Source organism: Nyctereutes procyonoides, unplaced genomic scaffold (genome assembly GCF_905146905.1).
Source record: "Nyctereutes procyonoides isolate TBG_1078 unplaced genomic scaffold, NYPRO_anot_genome, whole genome shotgun sequence".
Classification (NCBI taxonomy): Eukaryota; Metazoa; Chordata; class Mammalia; order Carnivora; family Canidae; genus Nyctereutes; species Nyctereutes procyonoides.
Genome location: NW_026575033.1, coordinates 333,036 through 353,861, shown reverse-complemented (window position 1 = coordinate 353,861; position 20,826 = coordinate 333,036). Strand labels below are relative to the sequence as shown.

The 20,826-nt window shown below is 35.4% G+C and overlaps 1 protein-coding gene across 1 annotated transcript in view; it reads left to right on the top strand.

Moving 5' to 3' along the window:
* RNF17 (ring finger protein 17) overlaps nt 1–20,826 on the top strand; it is a 122,082-nt gene that overhangs the window by 27,692 nt on the left and 73,564 nt on the right. The window contains exons 7-14 of the mRNA XM_055317208.1: nt 2,517–2,688; nt 4,118–4,194; nt 4,508–4,582; nt 9,393–9,700; nt 11,762–11,920; nt 14,022–14,211; nt 15,079–15,247; nt 20,360–20,550. Of these exons, the coding sequence (XP_055173183.1) occupies nt 2,517–2,688; nt 4,118–4,194; nt 4,508–4,582; nt 9,393–9,700; nt 11,762–11,920; nt 14,022–14,211; nt 15,079–15,247; nt 20,360–20,550 (1,341 nt within the window). The remainder of the gene's footprint in view (nt 1–2,516; nt 2,689–4,117; nt 4,195–4,507; nt 4,583–9,392; nt 9,701–11,761; nt 11,921–14,021; nt 14,212–15,078; nt 15,248–20,359; nt 20,551–20,826) is intronic.

Here is a 20,826-nt window from a genome sequence, read left to right as displayed (position 1 = left end):
TTTCCCTTTCAGCACTTTATATTTTATTTTAATTTCTTTAGAGAGAGAGTGATCAGGGAAGGGGAAGAGAGGGAGAGGGAGAGAGAGAGAGAGAAAGAGAAAAAGGGACAATCCTAAGCAGGCTCCACACCCAGTGCAGGGCCCAACATGGGGCTCAATCTCATGACCCTGAGCCAAAATCGAGAGTCAGACACTGAACTGACTGAGCCGTCCAAGCACCCATTAATATTTTAAGTATGTCATCCTGTTGCCTTCTGACCCCCAAGGTTTCTGCTGAGAAATTAACTGATAATCTTACTAAGGATTCCTTGTGAGTGACAAATTGCATTTCTCATACTGCTTTCAAGATTCTCTATTTGTCTTCCAAGAGTTTGATTATATTATTTCTCTATGAGGGTCTCAAGTTCATTCTACTTAAATTTCTTTGAGTTCTTACACTTGTAAGTTTATGTATTTTATCTAATTTTGGAAGTTTTTAGCTATTGGGTCTGCAAATAATTTCTGTGTACCTTTCTTTCTCTCCTGTTTTAAGAACCTCCCATAATATATATGTTGTTTTTCTTGAGGGAACCCCTCAAGTATCTTAGGCTCTGTTCTATTCATTATTTTTTCTTTCTGTTCCTCAGACTCTGTAATTTCAGTTGTCCTAGCTTCAGATTTACTAATTCTTTTTTATTCCTGCTCTGATCTGCAGGTGAATCCCTCTAGCGAATTTTTCATTTTAGTTATCGTTCTTTTGAACACCAGAATTTGTTTCATTTTTATAATTTCTGTGTCTGTTGATATTCACATTTTGGTCCTTCATTGTTTTCCTAATTTCCTCTAGGTTATTTTGCATGTTTTCCTTTAGTTCTTTGAGCATACTTTAAGCTGTTGTTTTAAAGTCTTTAAGGCCTATATCCCTGCTTCTTCAGGGATGGTTTCTGCTACTCTTGTTTTTTTTTTCCTTTGAATGGATCATGTTTTCCCATGTCTTTGAATACCTTTGGTGTTTTGTTGAAAATTGGGCATTTGAAAACACAGCCACCTCTCAATCATTGCCGACTGGCTCTCTCCAGGGGCAGTCTTTCATTGAGTGAGCATGCTCTTGAGCCTTAGAATCAGCCTCAGGTGAAGACTTAAGGTGTTCTTGAATCTTTTCTGAACATGCATCTTCCCTGGGCTTGAGTATGGTTTTCTTGAGTATGTTTTTTTTTTTAATTCCCTTATATACACAGCTACTTTTAAATTTATTCATTTCCGAAAGAGTCTCACCCAAGCTTTTGGAAGCCTTGGATATTCTACAATATGTCTTTATGATATCTTACCCAGGGATCTATTGCTTTTAGTTTTCTACAACCTTCCCAAGTACTGCATGTTGCTTTTTGCTGCCAGAGCTCCAAGTTAGGTGAAACAGAGTAGTTCCTCAGACATCCCAGAGACAAGTGAGAACACTGCAGATAAAGTCTGCTATGCTCCCTCTGGTTTGACAGAAGGAATTAAACCAAGATTATAGCATGCTAAGGAGAGGGCTGGACAAGAACAAAATACTGTGGAATTTCCTACTGTTTTGAATGTGGCTTTTTCTTGATTTTGCATTTGCTTGGTTGTATGCCTTTGTTTATTGTCCAGAGTTTCTATAAGATTATTTTAACCAATTTTTGCTTTTTTTTTTTTTTTTTTGACATCTCCACTGGGTAACAAGGCCTTAGAGTTACCTAGTTTTGCCATTTTGCTGACTTCAATCCGTAAGCATAAGTTTTTAGAAACCATACTAGAACTTAACAAAATAACCATTTTCTCACCTAAAGAATGCTTTCAGATTATTTACACGGTTACTAAAATGGTTTTTGGAATATCTCTTCGCCTTCAGAGCCTATGTCACATTCTTGTTACTCTTCAGTATGGCAGGCAAACGCTCCTTTTTTTTTTTTTTTTGAGACAAGATTGGATTTTGAGGAAATAATAAAGTCATTTGTTTGATAATGAAATGAGTAAGTTACACACTGAAATTTTTGGTACAATTTTTTTTAGTTGCCTTAATAAGGTAATTCCATCAGAGGCCCAGAAAATATTTTGAGGAATGAGGTACAAGTAATGAAGGAGTTGCTAATTGCCTAAGTGATTACTTTAAAGATTATAGGTAATTGATACTTATGTTCTGGTTTGGTGAAATCTTATTTTAAAATCTCATATTTATGTAATTTGTATCCGTTGATAGAATTTTAAAATGTGAAGGCACATCTTTATGGGAAATGAATACAAATTGTCTTTGAAATGGCATAAGTGATTACAAGATAGGATTTCTCTTTTAGGTGGAATCATCTAGAATCTGTCTGCTGTAATCTATGACAGCTTAATCTGTGACAAACTTATATCCTTGTGCTTTTTCTCTAGTTATCATTGACTTGAATGACTTTTTAAACCATGTTCATAAGCTAGTGAAATTACTCTTGATATCACTCAGTTGCTATAAACTCACTTTCATATGAGTATTTATGAAATTCTGTAAAATAATTTTGGGATCTTATATGAAGGAAAAAGAACCTGTGTGAAGAAGTAGTAAGAAATACAGATGATTATCTATCAAGTGTAATAATGGCTAAAAGCTACATTGAAGAGAAAAAAAATGATTTGGCTGCAGCTATGAAGATAGCAAGAGAGTTAAAATCAACTCCTTCTTTAAGGACTTATTGTGACCTGAATCAGGTAATTTTGATCATAATGTGAATTATTTCTGAGGTCTGTTATTTTACATGGCTTTGGAATATGATGTTTTAAGACATAAAATTTTTTTAAGATTTATTTATTCATGAGAGACACACACACAGAGAGAGAGAGAGGCAGAGACACAGGCAGAGGGAGAAGCAGGCCCCATGCAGGGAGCCCGATGTGGGACTCAACCGCAAGTCTCCAGGATCAGGCTCTGGGCCGAAGGTGGCGCTAAATGGCTCAGCCACACAGGCTGCCCAAGATATAAGAATGTGTTTTCAGATTATCCTAATTTATCTTGGCCTCAATTTATTTATTTATTTATTTATTTATTTATTTATTTATTTATTTATTTATTTATTGGTTTTTTTTGGCCTCAATATAGAGTCCTTAGTTGTTTGAATTCTAAGACAAACATTAATAAATTTGTTTAGCCTTTTATTATTTACCAGTTAGGGAAATGGCACAGTAATAAGGTCTTTATAACAGATGATCTAAGAGCAAGTAGGATGACATTGAGTTGGAATTTGATGTTCCTAGGGCATTTGAATAAAACTAAATGGAATTCTCTTTTTATAAACAATTATATATGTCTCATTTAAGATTTCATGCAAGGTGTTTTTTTTTTCTCTTCTCTTTCTGCTTCTCCAAATGTGCAGGTCAAGAGATAGAGTGCTTCCCCTATGTTCTATCACCTAATCATGTGCCTAGGGAGCACATATGGGAAAAATAAAAACATGTTTCTGATGAGACCATTTGGCATGACAGTGTTAACCATCAATCTTTTTTTGCTGATTTCTACCTTGCTCCCTTGGGTTATAGATCCTGCTCTATTGTCTTTAAGTCCTCATGGCCTTTTCCCATAGATAATCAGGTGTTTGGGCTGAACTGAAGTATAAAATAGAAGCCATTGGTATATCTACTTCCAAAGTCTCCAAGTAAAGAGAGAAGAGTTGGCTACCATCTTACTTGGTCAGACTTCTCTCCAACCATAGTTCTAAAAACAATAGTCATTTCCTGTGTATTACATATGAGACATTAGGAGGTGTAAGAAAGTAATAAGATTTGGTATTCACCCTAGTTAGGTTTATTAATATGAAGCAAAAAGACGATGGAGGATAGCAATGCAGGTACAGAGTGAATCTGATCAGAATTTTCTCCTATTACATAAATATATCCCATTTGTTAACTAGACAACAGTCTATTAATTTTGTTATCAATTTTTATCTCTAAAAGATTTTAAATTTCTTTGGGGGGAAAATCATAACTTACTTGTATCCCTTCCTTTGGGTGCCTAAAATTAAACCTTAAACACAATAATTAGTGAGACACCTAAAGGCTGTAGTTTCCTTCTTAAATTTTATTTTGTTTCGACATTTATTTTTTAAAAATTCCCATCTGAGTAATGCCTCTCTTTTGATTCTAGATTATCTGTACTTTGAAATTAACATTTGAGAGTGAATTGTTACAAGTTAACTCTCTAAAACTAAGGAACTCTCCCAGGTAAGTAAATTGTAATTCAGGAGAACCTAACAATTAAGTATAAAAGTGTATTAGAGGCTAGATTTATTAAATAATAAGCAATTATAAATTGAAAATTTATGTCACAAATGTGTCCCAAATTAGCAACCATGTAAAGTAAGAATAATTTATGATAAATTAGAAAAGAATGTTGTCAGCTGACTTTTAGAGAAAGTAATAAACTTCTATTAGAGCACTTAAAAATATTCTTTTAGAGTTTTTAATGTTAGCAACTTTTATTTAGAAAAAGTAATAAAGTGGTATTAGAACATTGACTTATATGCTCGTGTTTTAGGTTGAATATGAATTGTAGTGAGATCATCTGTATGTTCAACAATATGGGAAAGATTGAATTTGAGCGCTTAACAAAGTAAGTATAAGTATGGCAGAATGGGCGGGGGGCACCCAGGTGCACAGTCACTTAAGCATCCAGCTCTTAGTTTTGACTCAGGTCCTGATCTCAGGGTTTTGGGATCAAGCCCCAAATAGAGCTCTGCATTCAGCTTGGAGTCTGCTTAAGACTCTCTGCCCTTCCTCCCTGCATGCACACTCTTGCTCTCTTAAATAAATAAATCTTAAAAAAAAAAGGCAACATGCCATTAATTTCTGACAAGGTCTGAGAGAAAAATTACCTAAGAGACAGGAAAATTGATGTGTAGTATAGTATGTATGATTCAAAAACTGAAATAACAAAAAGGGCAAAGTTTTCTTTCATTTAAGTTTGTGTAAAATATTTAAGAATGAGAATATCTAGAAAGAATCAGTATTAACAAATATATATGTGAAAGTTATCTTTGAGATTCATTCATTCAGCCAGCGTTGAACACTGATTTTGTGCTCGGTACCAATAACCTTAACATTGTGATGTGTGTCAGAGAAGTTGTGATATGTAGAGGATGATACATGTAAACAGTAAGATGCATAATTGCTATGATAATTTATGCAGAATTTAGTGGAGATATAAAGAAGGGATTAGACAGTTCTTTTGGGGGTAATAGGAGACTTGGAAAAAGGAGAATTTTATTTTATCTATGAAAAATGAGTAACAATTGGAAAGGAGGCCAAAAGGGAGGTAGGCATCATAGCAGAAAGAAAGGTATGGGCAGTGAGATAACATGCTACATTCAGTGAACTGCATTTATAATTCCACTTGGCAGAGGATGCATATAGGTTAATCCTAAAGATTTTGTGTGCTGTGCAGCAGCCTTTGAACATTTATTTTCTAGATCATGTTATCCAGTGTGGTAGCCAGTAACCACATGTACCCATTTAAATTTAAGCATCAATCAATTAAAACAAAATTAAAAGGAAAAATTAGAGGGGTGCCTGTCTCAATTAGTTGGTAGAGTGTGTGACTCTTGATCTCAGGGTCATGAGTTCAAGCCCCATATTGAGCATAGAGATTACTTTTAAAAAAAGGAAAAAATCAGGTTCTTTGGTTGCTCTAGCTACATTCCAAGTGCTCAGTAGCCACATGTGGTTAGTAGCTATCATATTAGTGCCCCACATTTTCACTATTGGACAGCACAGCTGTACGCAGTAGAAACCACTAAATGACTTTCAACATGAAAATGATAATAATTAGGTTACATTTTAAAAAGATAACTCTGGTGACCTTTTAGAGGATTGTTTGGAAGAGTATGAGGCTAGAGGCTGAAGGATCAGTTGGGCTTTTGTATCAATAGTCTTAGCAAATGATGAGAAACCAAACATAGGTAGTAGCACTAGAGAGTAACAGATACAACAAATGCTAAATAGGGAAAACTGATAAAGCTTATTAGTTGTTTGAGCATGATGAATGAGGAAAAGGAAAGTATCCTCAATGATTTGCAGGTCTGGCTTTGGTGATTAAGTTGATGGATTGTGTTATTATTCACTAAGATTGAGAATACAAGAAGAAAATTTAGGAGTGGAGGAATAGTGGACCTGTTGGTTTATTGTTGTTTACCACGTATCTGGGGAAAAATGTACAGAGAGCAGTTAGCTGTAAGTACTAAAACTGAAGAAGAGGTCTTGAACTTGATTCTGGGCTTAGGAGTATACTGTCAGAATATAGATGCTTTAGAAACCCTCAAAAAGAAAGTAAATTCATTCACTTGTAGGTGGTATGTCTCTAGGGGAAATCATCCCTCAAGAAGCATCCACATTCATTTCCTTAGGTGACTGACTAACCTGAGTTTGGCCCAGTGTCTTAAAAGGTCAAGAATAGACATGAGCAGATGTACTCTTAGCCAGGTAAACTATAAGGCAAGTTTATAAAACTGAATGCCAGAATTCCAGTTTAGTCAGAATGCCAGGCCATTAATAGACAAATGTAATTGCTGTATGGACTGGAATTCTTGTGTTGGCATTCTTTTCCAGTATCCAAACAGGCCTAAGAAACCAAATTATAAGAAATTGCTTTGTTGGGCAGCCCTGGTGGTGTGGCGGTTTAGCGCCGCCTGCAGCCCAGGGTGTGATCCTGGAGACCTGGGATCGAGTCCCGTGTTGGGTTCCCTGCGTGGAGCCTGCTTCTCCCTCTGTCTGTCTGTCTGTCTGTCTGTCTCTCTCTCTCTCTGTCTCTATGAATAAATAAATAAATACTAAAAAGAAAAAAAGAAATTGCTTTGTTTGCAGTGTTGTTTGCAATAAAGGGAATAAGGTTAGTCAAATAGCTTAGTAGCATTAGGCCTAGATAGTACATTCCAAATATGTTTCTTACCTCCAGAGGACTAGAGTACCAGTCCTTTGGCTCAAGTCATTTTCCCCTAAATATGGAGCCCTGTACCATATTCATCTTTGTTACTTTTGTGCTTCCATGGATAATCATGAGCCTTCCCAATGAGTATATCCTTTTAGATATTTTGATAACTTGAATATGATTACTATCAAATATTTTTATTATCAAAAGCTATTCTCTCTTTTAGACTGCATTGATCTTGTCTTGATTTTAAGGTTAATTTATAGTAGTCTTAAGTTTTTTCCTAGTTTTAAGGGAATGTATCACTCCAATCTACTTCTACTTATTATATGTGGTACTTAAACAACAGATTTGCCCAGTAAGAGCAGGTATTGACATATGTCAAGGACAGTACCCTGGAGAAATACTAAATTTTAAGATTGAGAAAGGGTAACCTGCAAAACACAACTGAGAATGGAGTAGGCAAAGGTTGAAAAACAAACAGGAAAAAGTGGTGTTCTAGAAGTCAAAGGAGGAGTTTATGAGACTGGAGTCAGTTGATAGTGTTAAATGTCCCAAATCTTGGGCAGCCCGGGTGGCTCAGTGGTTTGGTGCCACCTTCAGCCCAGGGCATGATCCTGGAGACCTGGGATTGAGTCCCATGTCAGGCTTCCTGCATGGAGCCTGCTTTTCCCTCTGCCTGCGCTTCTCTCTCTCTCTCTCTCTCTCTCTCTGGCTTTCTCATGAATAAATAAATGAAATCTTTTTTTTAAAAAAAATGTCCCATATCAAATAAGAACTATTATAAAAAGAAATGTTTAGTTTGCAAAGTTGGGTACATATATGTATCCTCAGAAAGTGGATTCAACGTGTATTTTACTTATATTCAAAGCATACCTTTTCTTGGAAGAGAGAGAATATGTATCATTGCTAAATATAATTGGCTTTGTTGGCTATTTCTAAAACACTTCTTAAATGATCTGTGATGGGGCAGCCCCGGTGGCGCAGCGGTTTAGCGCCGCCTGCAGCCCAGGGCGTGATCCTGGAGACCCGGGACCGAGTCCCATGTCGGGCTTCCTGCATGGAACTGGCTGTGTCTTTGCCTCTCTCTCTCTCTCTGTGTGTGTCTCTATGAATAAATAAATAAATAAATAAATAAATAAATAAATAAATAAATAAATAAATAAATAAATAAATAAATCTTTAAAAAAAATGATCTGTGATGAAGCTAAACCCAAAATGGGTTAAAAAAGCCAAGCTTTTTGAGACTCAGTCTCATATCTTTAGTAGAATTTCTGTACTTGTAGATTGATAGCCTAAATCTGTGTTGATATGTGAAGAAGGTAAAAAAAATATGGAGTAAACTTCATAAATAATCAACTGTGGGTTAGTGGCTACTGAATAATACCCAAAGGATTGACTAATGGTGATTTTTAGGTGAGGCAGAGATTTTAACGATTTGCTCAGGACTACCCTTCACTGTTTTCTATATTTTTAAGCCAGTGAATTAAAAAAATAATCATAAAATAATTTAAAATGAGATAGCTGAGCCAAATAAAAGTGCTTTTGAAAATCTGTAGTCACTGTTCTTTAGGACTAGAAGACTGTGACATGATTGTATCTTTCTTCAGCTTCATTGATTATACCTCTTGTTGACCTTTTAGAACTCTTGGCTTGCTTAGGGCTGGGAATGGGCAACAGTTTCTTTCTGGGTAGTGGAAATGTTCTAAAATTAGATTGTAGTGATGGCTGCACAACTGTAAATTCAGTCAAAATTAATGAATTTTATGCTGTGTAAATTATACATCAATAAAGCTATTTTAGGGTACCCGGGTGGTACAGTCAGTTGAGTGTCCGACTCTTGGTTTTGGCTGAGGTCATGATCTCAAGGCCCTGAGACTGAGTCTAGCATGGAGTCTGCTTGAGATTCTCTCTCTCTCTCTCTCTCTCTCTCTCTCTCTCTCTCTCTCTCTCTCTCTCTCTCTCTCTCCCCCTCCTGCTCATACTCTCTCAAAATCTTTAAAAACAATAAAGCTATTTGGGATGCCTGGGTAGCTAAGTGGTTGAGTGTCTGCCTTCAGCTCAGGGCATAGTTCTCAGTCCGGGGATCGAGTCCCACATCAGGCTCCCTGCGAGGAACCTGCTTCTTCCTCTACCTATGTCTCTGCCTCCCTCCCTCTCTCTCTCTCTCGAATAAATAAAATCTTTTAAAAAGTAATAAAGCTATTTTAAAAATACATCTGAGGCACCTATACAATAATTTTACCACTTTATATGTGTCACAGTATTAACTATCATGTGGGAAGAAAATGGCTTGAAGGTAGATATTAAAAATTTATGAAACAACTTAAAGTAGCCATATGCCTGTTTTTTTTTCTTGCAAATTTTTGTTTAAATGTCAGTTAGTTAACCTGCAGTGTAATATTGGTTTCTGGTGTAGAATTTAGTGATTCATCACTTACGTACTATGCCCAGTACTCATCACAAGTGCCCTCCTTAATCCCATCTATTTTTTAAACAGATGTGATCCCCAAAAAAATGAAGTGGGACAGAATGTTCAAAAGAAATATAATCATAAAAAGGAATTTTCTTGTCATGATACATACCCATTGCGAGAAAAGAAAAAGGTTGACATGTCTGTTCTAAGTAATGAAGCCTCAGCCCCTTCTTTGCAATGGGAAGCCAGTGATGTGCATTTAGAAGCAGAAGACTTCCAGCCACAGAAAGAGGTTGTTGCAGCACCATCCCCTAAAACCATTGCTGTTCTGCCTCAAATGGAATCTACCCCTGATGTGATAATTGAAGAAATTATTAAAGAAAACCTGGAAAGTGAGTGAAAATACAAAAGCAAGGAAACAATATATCTGTAATTAGAAACTAAATTAGTCCCTGTACTTAACAGAAACCTACTGCTGTTGTCTTATACCTCATTATGAGTTAACACCTATTGGTCCCTTGCCCCTACTTTCATATTTTCCAAAATTAGGATAATTTTGTAATCTAACCTCTGAGATGTAAATTTAGTATTTGGTTTAATTGAGGTATTTGATTTTTTGGTGTTCCACACATAAGCCTTGTAAAAAAAAAAGACAAAAATACAAATAGAGATATTTGTAGAGCAATCTCATGGCTTTGTCCTTAAATTTAAGAACAGATTCTCCTAAATCTTCATTCTGAGATATGATCTGTTATAAAGTGAATTAACATGAATATAATAGCATCTGTTTTGTAACATTTCAATGTATTCCTAGCAGTTGATTAACGACCGATTCCAGTATTCTCCCCATTAACTACTGCTGTGTAGTTAGTGTACTGCCAACCTTAAGAACATGTTCAAGTTCTGTTTTAGGATTCTTCCACCCACTTCCCAACCTGTTTCAATGGTTGATTCTCCAGAATGACCTTTTGAATGCAAAAAAAAAAAAAAAAGGACATGTTTTCAGTTGTTTCCATTGTATTATTATTGCTGATATCTCAGTGAGTTAAAAAGTATGTCATATCTACTGATAAAAGGAGTCTTACCATTCCAGTGTTTTGTCAACTCAAGTACAGCTTTTTAAACAATAGTGTGCCATTGTCAACCTAATAAAACTAGTACGTTTGCCTTTATTTCCTATTTCGATGAAGCATGCTTCACACATTATCTTGTGGAAACACCTAGAGATCCAAAAAAGCCTTTTTCAGAAAAAATAGTCTTTCCCTTTTGGATCAAAAGCAGGTACTTTAACAACTCTGAACTTGATGTTGTGGAGTTTGCTGTATGTAAATAACTGTCATGTGTGAAGGCAGTGAGTAAAATGAACTTTACTGCTAACTAACACTTCTTCCTTTTTTAATGTTAAAAGTTTTAGCTGTTACTGGCAAAAATATTTCTGAAATCTGTAACACTTCTTTCAGCTGTTTCCCCACTTACACATATTTATCTCTTCACACCATCCTCAATATGGGTATTTTTCTTTGTGATCTGTATTGGATAGTTAAAATGATCCATTTGTTCAGTTTTTATCATCTGTTTTTACTTGATTGTCTCCAATTCCACTCCCCCTATTCTTTGTGTTTTAAACATTTTTACTAAATAAAACATCTACATCATTCAAAAATTATATATTAAAATACTGTGAATTCTTCCCTGACCTGTCCAATTTCATTCAGTCTCTCCCTCCCTTCCACAGTTTCTTTATGCTTATACAAATATATACATCATTTTTCTGTTTCTGTACACAAAACATAGCATACCATATATATTGTTTTGTTCTTTTAATTACCTTTTAAACATTGTATTCTGGACATCTTTTCAGTAGCTACATTTAGCTTCATTACTGCTATATACAAAACATTTTTCTCTTTTATTTGACCCCCACAACCCTACAGCCTCCACCAAAACACACACATCTTCCTCTAGGTGGTGCTCAATATATTGGCTTTGCCTAGACATTTTTTCACACTTCTCTAGCCAGGTAAGATTTATGCTTCCGAGTGTCTATGAGCTAATTATTGGTTCTTTGGATATAGTATAAGCAGGATTTTTGGGATATGCAAGAGACCTACTTATTATCAATAGAGCTCTGAGTTCCAAAATGTTCATAAATAAACTCTGATGTTTTGTTATGATAGAGTTACAGCATATCTTGACTGCTACTCCATGTAACATACTGGGAAGTAAAATATTTGCAGTTCAATTTGCTAAAGAGTTTAACGTTGAAAGTGGGATCTATTTGTTTTATTGGTCTGGTTATTATTTTGAGTTTGGACTCTTGTGAGACTTAAGTATTCTAGAGTTTTCAATGCCACAGGACACTTAATATTCTTTTTCCAGGATTTTGCATTCAGTTTTCATGAATTCTTTCCTAACTTAAAATATATTAATGTGGTTTAAATATTCTCATCTAGGTTCTCCAGAGCTAGTTTTTGTAAGCCATGTAATACATCCTTGCCACTTTTACATCCGGAAGTATTCACAAATTAAAGATGCAACAGTATTGGAAAAGAAGGTGAATCAGTTTTGCAATAAGAGTTTACACCTTGATCCTTCAGACATTTTGGAGCTAGGTAATGAAATATTACTCCAAGCTACAATATCAAGTTTATTTAAGTATTACAGTATTTGGCCAACCCACATAGACCTTTTATAATACAGACTTGTATTCCAAGCATAAAAGTTTTAAAGTTATATAACATAATTTTATTTAGGTAATTTAGCTAAATATTGACTGCTGAGTGAGGTATATACAAAAACTCCCATAATGGAGTGAAAGGAGTTATTTTTAAATTACAAAATCCTTCATAGGTTATGTAGTTTGTTTCTTCGTCTCCAGGGAAAATTGACCTGTAAGATGGTTCCTTGTAGTGTGACTACAGTCCCCTGCTACCCTGCTATCCACATGTGAATACTGAAGATGTCATTAAGCACTTAGATGCAGGAGGACAGTGGTGTCTGTTTCCTAGGGCCACTCAGAAGGTAGTTGGTAAACTTAGTCCACCCTAATTCTTAGGGTATGCCCAATTTGCCATAATTTAGGCTTTTATTGCAAATGCTTTCCTTATAACACATTGAATAAATTCAGTTATACTCTATAATAAGATAAAGCTATGTGTTTTATTTATTAATGGAGTGAGAAAACTGGTTTTTTTTTAAAGATTTTATTTATTCATGAGAAAAAGAGAGAGGCAGAGACATAGGCAGAGGGAGAAGCAGACTTCCTGCAGGGAGTCCAATACAGGACTCCTAAGACCTCAGGATCACTCCCTGAGCCCAAGGCAGACTTTCAACCACTGAGCCATCCAGGTGTCCTGAGAAGTGTAGTAGTAAACTTTTATGTCTACAAATATTTCTCTTAAAATTTAATACATGCCCTAGGGAGTTCAGCCTAGATTCAGAAAATGTTATAAAAAGCCAAAAAGTCATCCTTTGTTAAATTAAGAATAATTATTATTTCAAGGTAAATGACTTAAATACTCATTTATATTTTGAAAAAAATGATAAGGGAAGAAATGTGATGTGATGCTTTAGGAGGATATCCTCTTGTTCCCTTTTCATACCTATGCTCTTCATTATAAAGAACAGCAAATGTTTTCCATAGGCCTTTCTCTTACCTATTGCAAAAAAGAATGGTTTAATAGCATGTAGTTTAAAACTCAGAGTATTGCTTATGTGGTATATCAACATAAGCGAAAAGTTGATGACAATCTTTAGACCACATAAACATTTTCACAGAGCTAAAAATTAAAAGGCTGCCCTAATGCACCTCTCTCAGCAATCCTGTTTTTATTAGCATATATAGAGGGGATTTATACAACATCCCTCTGTATATAATCAGTGGTCAGGTCTACCAATTTATTTCTGATAGGTAGCTTAGTTATTAAGAGGGTGGACTCTAAGACAGCCTGGATTCTCCTCCTGCCTCTTTGCCTACCTGCGTGATGGAAGCCCTATCTCCATAGTGTTGTTGTAGGGAGTAAGTAAATTCAAACATAAAATACTGAGAACATTACTGAGCTCATAGTAAGCATTCAATTCAGGCCTCTTTCTTCCTTGACCTTTTTTTCCTGATTATTAATTTTTAACTCATCTGATATGTCCTCTGCTGCTAGGTCCTTGGTTCATCTTCACCTTCTCTGAATATTAATTCTCTGTATATTAATGTAACTTTGGCATGTCATATACTGCCTCTCATTATTTCTTTACTTTGATTCCTCTTTATCAAGAGAAAGTAATTGAAAGTAATTGTTTCTTCCTTTATGCTACTAAAGTATGTACAAATTTCAGCATGTATATATCTGTATGCATATATGTGTATATGAATGGGATAGAAAGTCTTTATTGTAAGTACAGTCATTTACTTGCCTATTTTCCTTTCTTGAGCTTCCTTTATGGCAAGGTGGTCTCATTCATCTTTGTTATAGTTCATAAAATATAGGTCCTCAATAAGAGACTGCTAACTTTGTTTTTACCTCCCTGTTTACCTATATAACAGGAACTGCCACAATATCCTACCTTTATATTTTTCATAGCACTTGATATGTACTGTGTCATCAGTAAATGGATGAATTAAAACTTCTTAGTGATGTAACTAATATACATGTTCATAGATTAGAGCTTATTAGATACTTTTCTCCGTAAATACTGATAATGATTTGTCTTCCTCATTAGGTGCAAGAATATTTGTCAACAGTATTGAAAATGGAATGTGGTGCCGCGGAACTATCACTGAATTAATTCCGATAGAAAGTGAAAATATTAGTAAACTTTGTAGTTCAACCAGATTCTCAGTCCATGAAGTTGCACTAATACAGATATTCATGGTAGATTTTGGAAATTCTGAAGTCCTAATTGTTGCAGGGTATGATATTTTATAGTTATTACATTTTTCTGGCCTGTTTGGAAATATTTGTTATTAGATGAGTGGGATACTAAAGAATAAAGGAAATTGGGAAGGGGTAGAGAGGAATAATTTATCATTCTTCTAAGGTATATAGTTCTATTTTTTATTTTGCTCTATTATTTATTTTACTAATTACTAAATTAGTAAAGTATTATCATTTATCAATATTACTACATGAGGAGCTTGGAAAAGTAGTGGATCTTTGGAGGTTTTTTTGGAAAAGAAGCTTTTTGATATGTCCAAACTCAAGTACTTTTCTATGTTGCTTCAAAACTAGGAATGATGCACAAAAATACTCTTTTAAATAAAGTTTACAGTTAGCTGCAGTATGATTGAGTAGAATTTTAAATCAGATTTCTGTAATTTCATTAGTGCATATTAAAGTGGGATAATGTCTAACCCTAGGTACTCAAAAATATTTCTCTCAGTCTTCTAGGAATATAAAACAAAAATCATAAATAATAAAAATAAAAATATTTCTGCAATAAGGACCAGTAATAACTATAGAATGGTCACTAACTAATGGGCATAGCTTTATAAATAGATTTCTGTTTGGGGCCATCATTATCCCCCTTAAGTCTAGACTTGAGTAGATACATAAAAGACAATTCAGATAAAGTCGATTGAGATTTAATTCTATAGATAAAATAGGGTCTGTGCTTATAAAACATGGATTAAATCTATGTAATAGGAAAGTATGAATTAGAATACAACTTTCTAGAAGATTTAGCTTGAGAGTATCCTTAGAAATGCATACCTTTTATGGGGAAAGCAAGTTTGGGTTTCAAGTATTATTTTCAATAAATATTACTTGAATTCTTCTAGAGTTGGTGATACCTATGCAAGATCAGAACACATTGCTGAGCAGCATATAGTACTAAATGACTTATGCTTAGTTCTAAGGAAGTCTGAACCATATATTGAAAGGCTGCTGAAAGACATCCACCCATTAGCACTGCCATGCTCATTGAAAGACATTGTTCCACAGAATTCAGTAAGTGAGACTTAAATTATTTCTTCTTTGGGGGCTAAATGTCCCAATTTTAGCTATGTATTGCCAGTCAGATTGCAAAGTGTAGGTTTAAGGCACCAATTGTTTTTGCATAATAAATAATCCATGCCAGTAAAAAAGGAAATTAACTTCAGTTTTCATAATTGTAAACATTCTTAATGAGAAATTTTTTTTTTATAAATTAATTTTTATTGGTGTTCAATTTACCAACATACAGAATAACACCCAGTGCTCATCCCGTCAAGTGTCCCCCTCCGTGCCCGTCACCCATTCACCCCCAACCCCCGCCCTCCTCCCCTTCCACCACCCCTAGTTCATTTCCCAGAGTTAGAAGTCTTTATGTTCTGTGTCCCTTTCTGATATCTCCCACACATTTCTTCTCCCTTCCCTTATATTCCCCTTCACTATTATTCATATTCCCCAAATGAGTGAGAACATACACTGTTTGTCCTTCTCCGATTGACTTACTTCACTCAGCATAATACCCTCCAGTTCCATCCACGTTGAAGCAAATGGTGGGTATTTGTCGTTTCTAATGGCTGAGTAATATTCCATTGTATACATAAACCACATCTTCTTTATCCATTCATCTTTCGATGGGCACCGAGGCTCCTTCCACAGTTTGGCTATTGTGGACATGGCTGCTAGAAACATCGGGGTGCAGGTGCCCCGGCGTTTCATTGCATCTGAATCTTCGGGGTAAATCCCTAACAGTGCAATTGCTGGGTCGTAGGGCAGGTCTATTTTTAATTCTTTGAGGAACCTCCACACAGTTTTCCAGAGTGGCTGCACCAGTTCACATTCCCACCAACAGTGTAAGAGGGTTCCCTTTTCTCCGCATCCTCTCCAACATTTGTTGTTTCCTGCCTTATTAATTTTCCCCATTCTCACTGGTGTGAGGTGGTATCTCATTGTGGTTTTGATTTGTATTTCCCTGATGGCAAGTGATGCAGAGCATTTTCTCATGTGCATGTTGGCCATGTCTATGTCTTCCTCTGTGAGATTTCTCTTCATGTCTTTTGCCCATTTCATGATTGGATTGTTTGTTTCTTTGGTGTTGAGTTTAATAAGTTCTTTATAGATTTTGGAAACTAGCCCTTTATCTGATATGTTATTTGCAAATATCTTCTCCCATTCTGTAGGTTGTCTTTGAGTTTTGTTGACTGTATCCTTTGCTGTGCAAAAGCTTCTTATCTTGATGAAGTCCCAATAGTTCATTTTTGCTTTTGTTTCTTTTGTTTTCGTGGATGTATCTTGCAAGAAGTTACTGTGGCCAAGTTCAAAAAGGGTGTTGCCTGTGTTCTCCTCTAGGATTTTGATGGAGTCTTGACTCACATTTAAATCTTTCATCCATTTTGAGTTTATCTTTGTGTATGGTGCAAGAGAGTGGTCTAGTTTCATTCTTCTGCATGTGGATGACCAATTTTCCCAGCACCATTTATTGAAGAGACTGTCTTTCTTCCAGTGGATCGTCTTTCCTCCTTTGTCGAATATTAGTTGACCATAAAGTTCAGGGTCCATTTCTGGATTCTCTATTCTGTTCCATTGGTCTATGTGTCTGTTTTTGTGCCAGTACCACACTGTCTTGATGACCACAGCTTTGTAGTACAACCTGAAATCTGGCATTGTGATGCCCCCAGCTATGGTTTTCTTTTTTAAAATTCCCCTGGCTATTCGGGGTCTTTTCTGATTCCACACAAATCTTAAAATAATTTGTTCTAAGTCTCTGAAAAAAGTCCATGGTATTTTGATAGGGATTGCATTGAACGTGTAAATTGCCCTGGGTAGCATTGACATTTTCACAATATTAATTCTGCCAATCCATGAGCATGGAATATTTTTCCATCTCTTTGTGTCTTCCTCAATTTCTTTCAGAAGTGTTCTATAGTTTTTAGGGTATAGATCCTTTACCTCTTTGGTTAGGTTTATTCCTAGGTATCTTATGCTTTTGGGTGCAATTGTAAATGGGATTGACTCCTTAATTTCTCTTTCTTCAGTCTCATTGTTAGTGTATAGGAATGCCATTGATTTCTGGGCATTGATTTTGTATCCAGCCACGCTACCAAATTGCTGTATGAGTTCTAGCAATCTTGGGGTGGAGGCTTTTGGGTTTTCTATGTAGAGTATCATGTCATCGGCGAAGAGGGAGAGTTTGACTTCTTCTTTGCCAATTTGAATGCCTTTAATGTCTTTTTGTTGTCTGATTGCTGAGGCTAGGACTTCCAATACTATGTTGAATAGCAGTGGTGAGAGTGGACATCCCTGTCTGGTTCCTGATCTTAGGGGAAAGGCTCCCAGTGCTTCCCCATTGAGAATGATATTTGCTGTGGGCTTTTCGTAGATGGCTTTTAAGATATCGAGGAAAGTTCCCCCTATCCCTACACTCTGAAGGGTTTTGATCAGGAATGGATGCTGTATTTTGTCAAATGCTTTCTCTGCATCTAATGAGAGGATCATATGGTTCTTGGTTTTTCTCTTGCTGATATGATGAATCACATTGATTGTTTTACGAGTGTTGAACCAGCCTTGCATCCCGGGGATAAATCCTACTTGGTCATGGTGAATAATTTTCTTAATGTGTTGTTGGATCCTATTGGCTAGTATCTTGTTGAGAATTTTTGCATCCATGTTCATCAGGGATATTGGTCTGTAATTCTCCTTTTTGGTGGGGTCTTTGTCTGGTTTTGGAATTAAGGTGATGCTGGCCTCATAGAATGAGTTTGGAAGTACTCCATCTCTTTCTATCTTTCCAAACAGCTTTAGTAGAATAGGTATGATTTCTTCTTTAAACGTTTGATAGAATTCCCCTGGGAAGCCATCTGGCCCTGGACTCTTGTGTCTTGGGAGGTTTTTGAATTGAAGCAGTCATCTTAATGAGAAATTGAGTCGAGTAAACATATGAATGAATGATAGATGAAATATCGAAGTAAACCATTAAATTGAGTCACATGGAGAGAATAAATTTTACAATATGATGTGGTGTGTGTGTTTCTATACATTTCTTCACTTTTTTGTTTCACTTTGTTCATTAGTTGTAGCCCATATTGCATTCTGCTTTATATTATTTATGAATACTTAATCCCCAGTGAGACAAAAACTCTATAAGACAGGAATTGTATTTAAGAGTATATGTTAAATTAAATTATATTAGCTGTTATATCATGAAATTTGAATGCAGGAATCTGTGTCTTTGCCCATCATTGTATTCCCAGTGCTTAGCAGATTACCTCACACATAGTTGGCATTTAATAGATGTTTGAAAGAATGAGTAAATGAATAAAAAATGTAAAAGGAAACATAAATATCAGTGCTATTGTTTTCCTCAAAATGGTAAAATTGGTTTAATTTTTATCTTTTATACTTTTTTGCATTTTCTGAGTAAACTTTATAAAAGAGGTTTTATTTTTTGTTTTTAAGAAACTGTAGCTTTTGGGATGCCTGGGTGGCTCAATGGTTGAGTCTGCCTTCGGCTCAGGGCATGATCCCGGGATCCTGAGATGGAGCTCCACATTGGCCTCCTTGCAGGGAGCCTGCTTCTCCCGCTGCCTAAGTCTCTGCCTCTCTCTGTGTGTCTCTAATGAATAAAAAAATGAAATCTTTAAAAAAAAACCCAAACTTGTAGCTTTTAAAAAATTTGAATATAGTTGGGACACGCTGTTAAATTAGTTTCAGGTATACAACATAGTGATTCACTAACTCTGCTGGATGTATCACAGTTCCAGATTTCAAAATATACTACAAAGCCAAAGTAATCAAAATGGTATGATACTGGCACAAAAATAGACTCCTAGATCAATGGAACAGGATAAAGAGCCCAGAAATAAACCCATGCTTATATGTTCAATTAATCTATGACACTGGAGTTTTGGTCTTTTTCCCTATTGTATATCCTTATCTTTAGTAAATGGTGCTGGGGAAACTGGACAGCTGCATGCAGAAGAATGTAACTGGACCACTTTCTTATACTATACACAAAAAAAGACAAATTTCTAAATGTGAGACCTGAAACTATAGAAGTCCTAGATAAAACATAGGTAGTAACCTCTTTGACATCAGCTTTGGCAATATTTTCTAGATATGTCTCTTCAAGCGAAGGAAACAAAAGCAAAAATAAGGTATGTGAGACTACACTAAAATAAAAAACTTTTGCATAATGAAGGATATCATCAACAAAACAAAAAGGCAACCTGCTGAATGGAAGAAGATAGTTACAAATGATATATCTGATGAGGGGTTCATATTCAAAATATATAAAGAACGTAACACCAGAAATACATAGTTTTAACCCTTGAAATATAGTTATAGGATCTTAAAGGTTCAAAGATCAATTAAAAGTTTTTTAAAGGGTGAATATTTTTCCTTATTGTTTAAGTAGCATATGCCTCATATATTCCTAGTTAAAGGAAACTAAGTTAACTGATGAATATAAATATCTTGATTGCATTACATGGCTTCCATTATGCTTTCTAAATTACCTTCTTTTTTTAATTTGAGAGAGAGAGAAAGCACAAGCAGTGGGGAAGGGCAGAGGGAGAGGGAGAAGCAGACTCCCACTGAGTAGGGAGCCCAATGTGGGACTCAATCCCAGGACCTTGGAATCATGATCTGAGCCGAAGGTAGACGTTTCACCAACTGAGCCACCCAGGTGCCCCAAAATTATCTTTTGAATGTGTGTCATTAAAATGGAAAAATAGTATGTTTTATTTTAGAATATTTATAATCTTCATATTAATATTCAGAAGTGAAACTAAATTCTAAAATACAACAGCTTATGGACAACTTGAGACTGTTCATAAAATCAAAGATCTAAAGATACCCGGCTGGCTCAGTTGATAAAGCATGTGACTCTTGTTCTTGGGGTCATGAGTTCAAACCCACATTGGGCATAGAATTCACTAAAAATAAATCCATATATTGTAAATATATAAACACTGATCTTGGGTTTCTGGCCCTAGTTGTTTAGTATCTGTGGTTGAGTACCTTTCCTCAAGTTTGCAGACTGGTTGTATTTTGGATTTATAAAACAAAAGCTAAATCCAGAGCATTGTACCATTAGTTATTACTAAATACGTTGGAATTTTACTTTTTCCACAGGATGAAGGCTGGGGAGAAGAAGCTAAAGTAGAATTTTTGAAAATGGTAAATAACAAGGCTGTTTTAATGAAAGTTTTTAGAGAAGAAGATGGTGTGCTAATTGTAGATCTGCAGAAACCACCAACAAATAAAATAAGCAGTGATATGCCTGTATCTCTTAGAGATGCGTTAGTTTTTATGGAGTTAGCAAGGTAGGTAACTTATTAAAACAAATACTTTTGAAATTATAGTTATAAACTGGAATAGCAAATTTTAACTTTAAAAGTTATGTACTGACTCTAAAGTGAATGTAATCCAAGAGGTTAAAAATATTGCTATCAGAGTTTTCTAAGTACAGTTTGAAAACTGCATTCAGATAATTTAAGTCGAAAAATTAAGGTAGCTCAAAATAGAAACTATTTATAGATACTGAGTATTTTTTAGACTTTTGATAACTTCAGAAACAGCTCCACTAGGGTTTTAAGAAT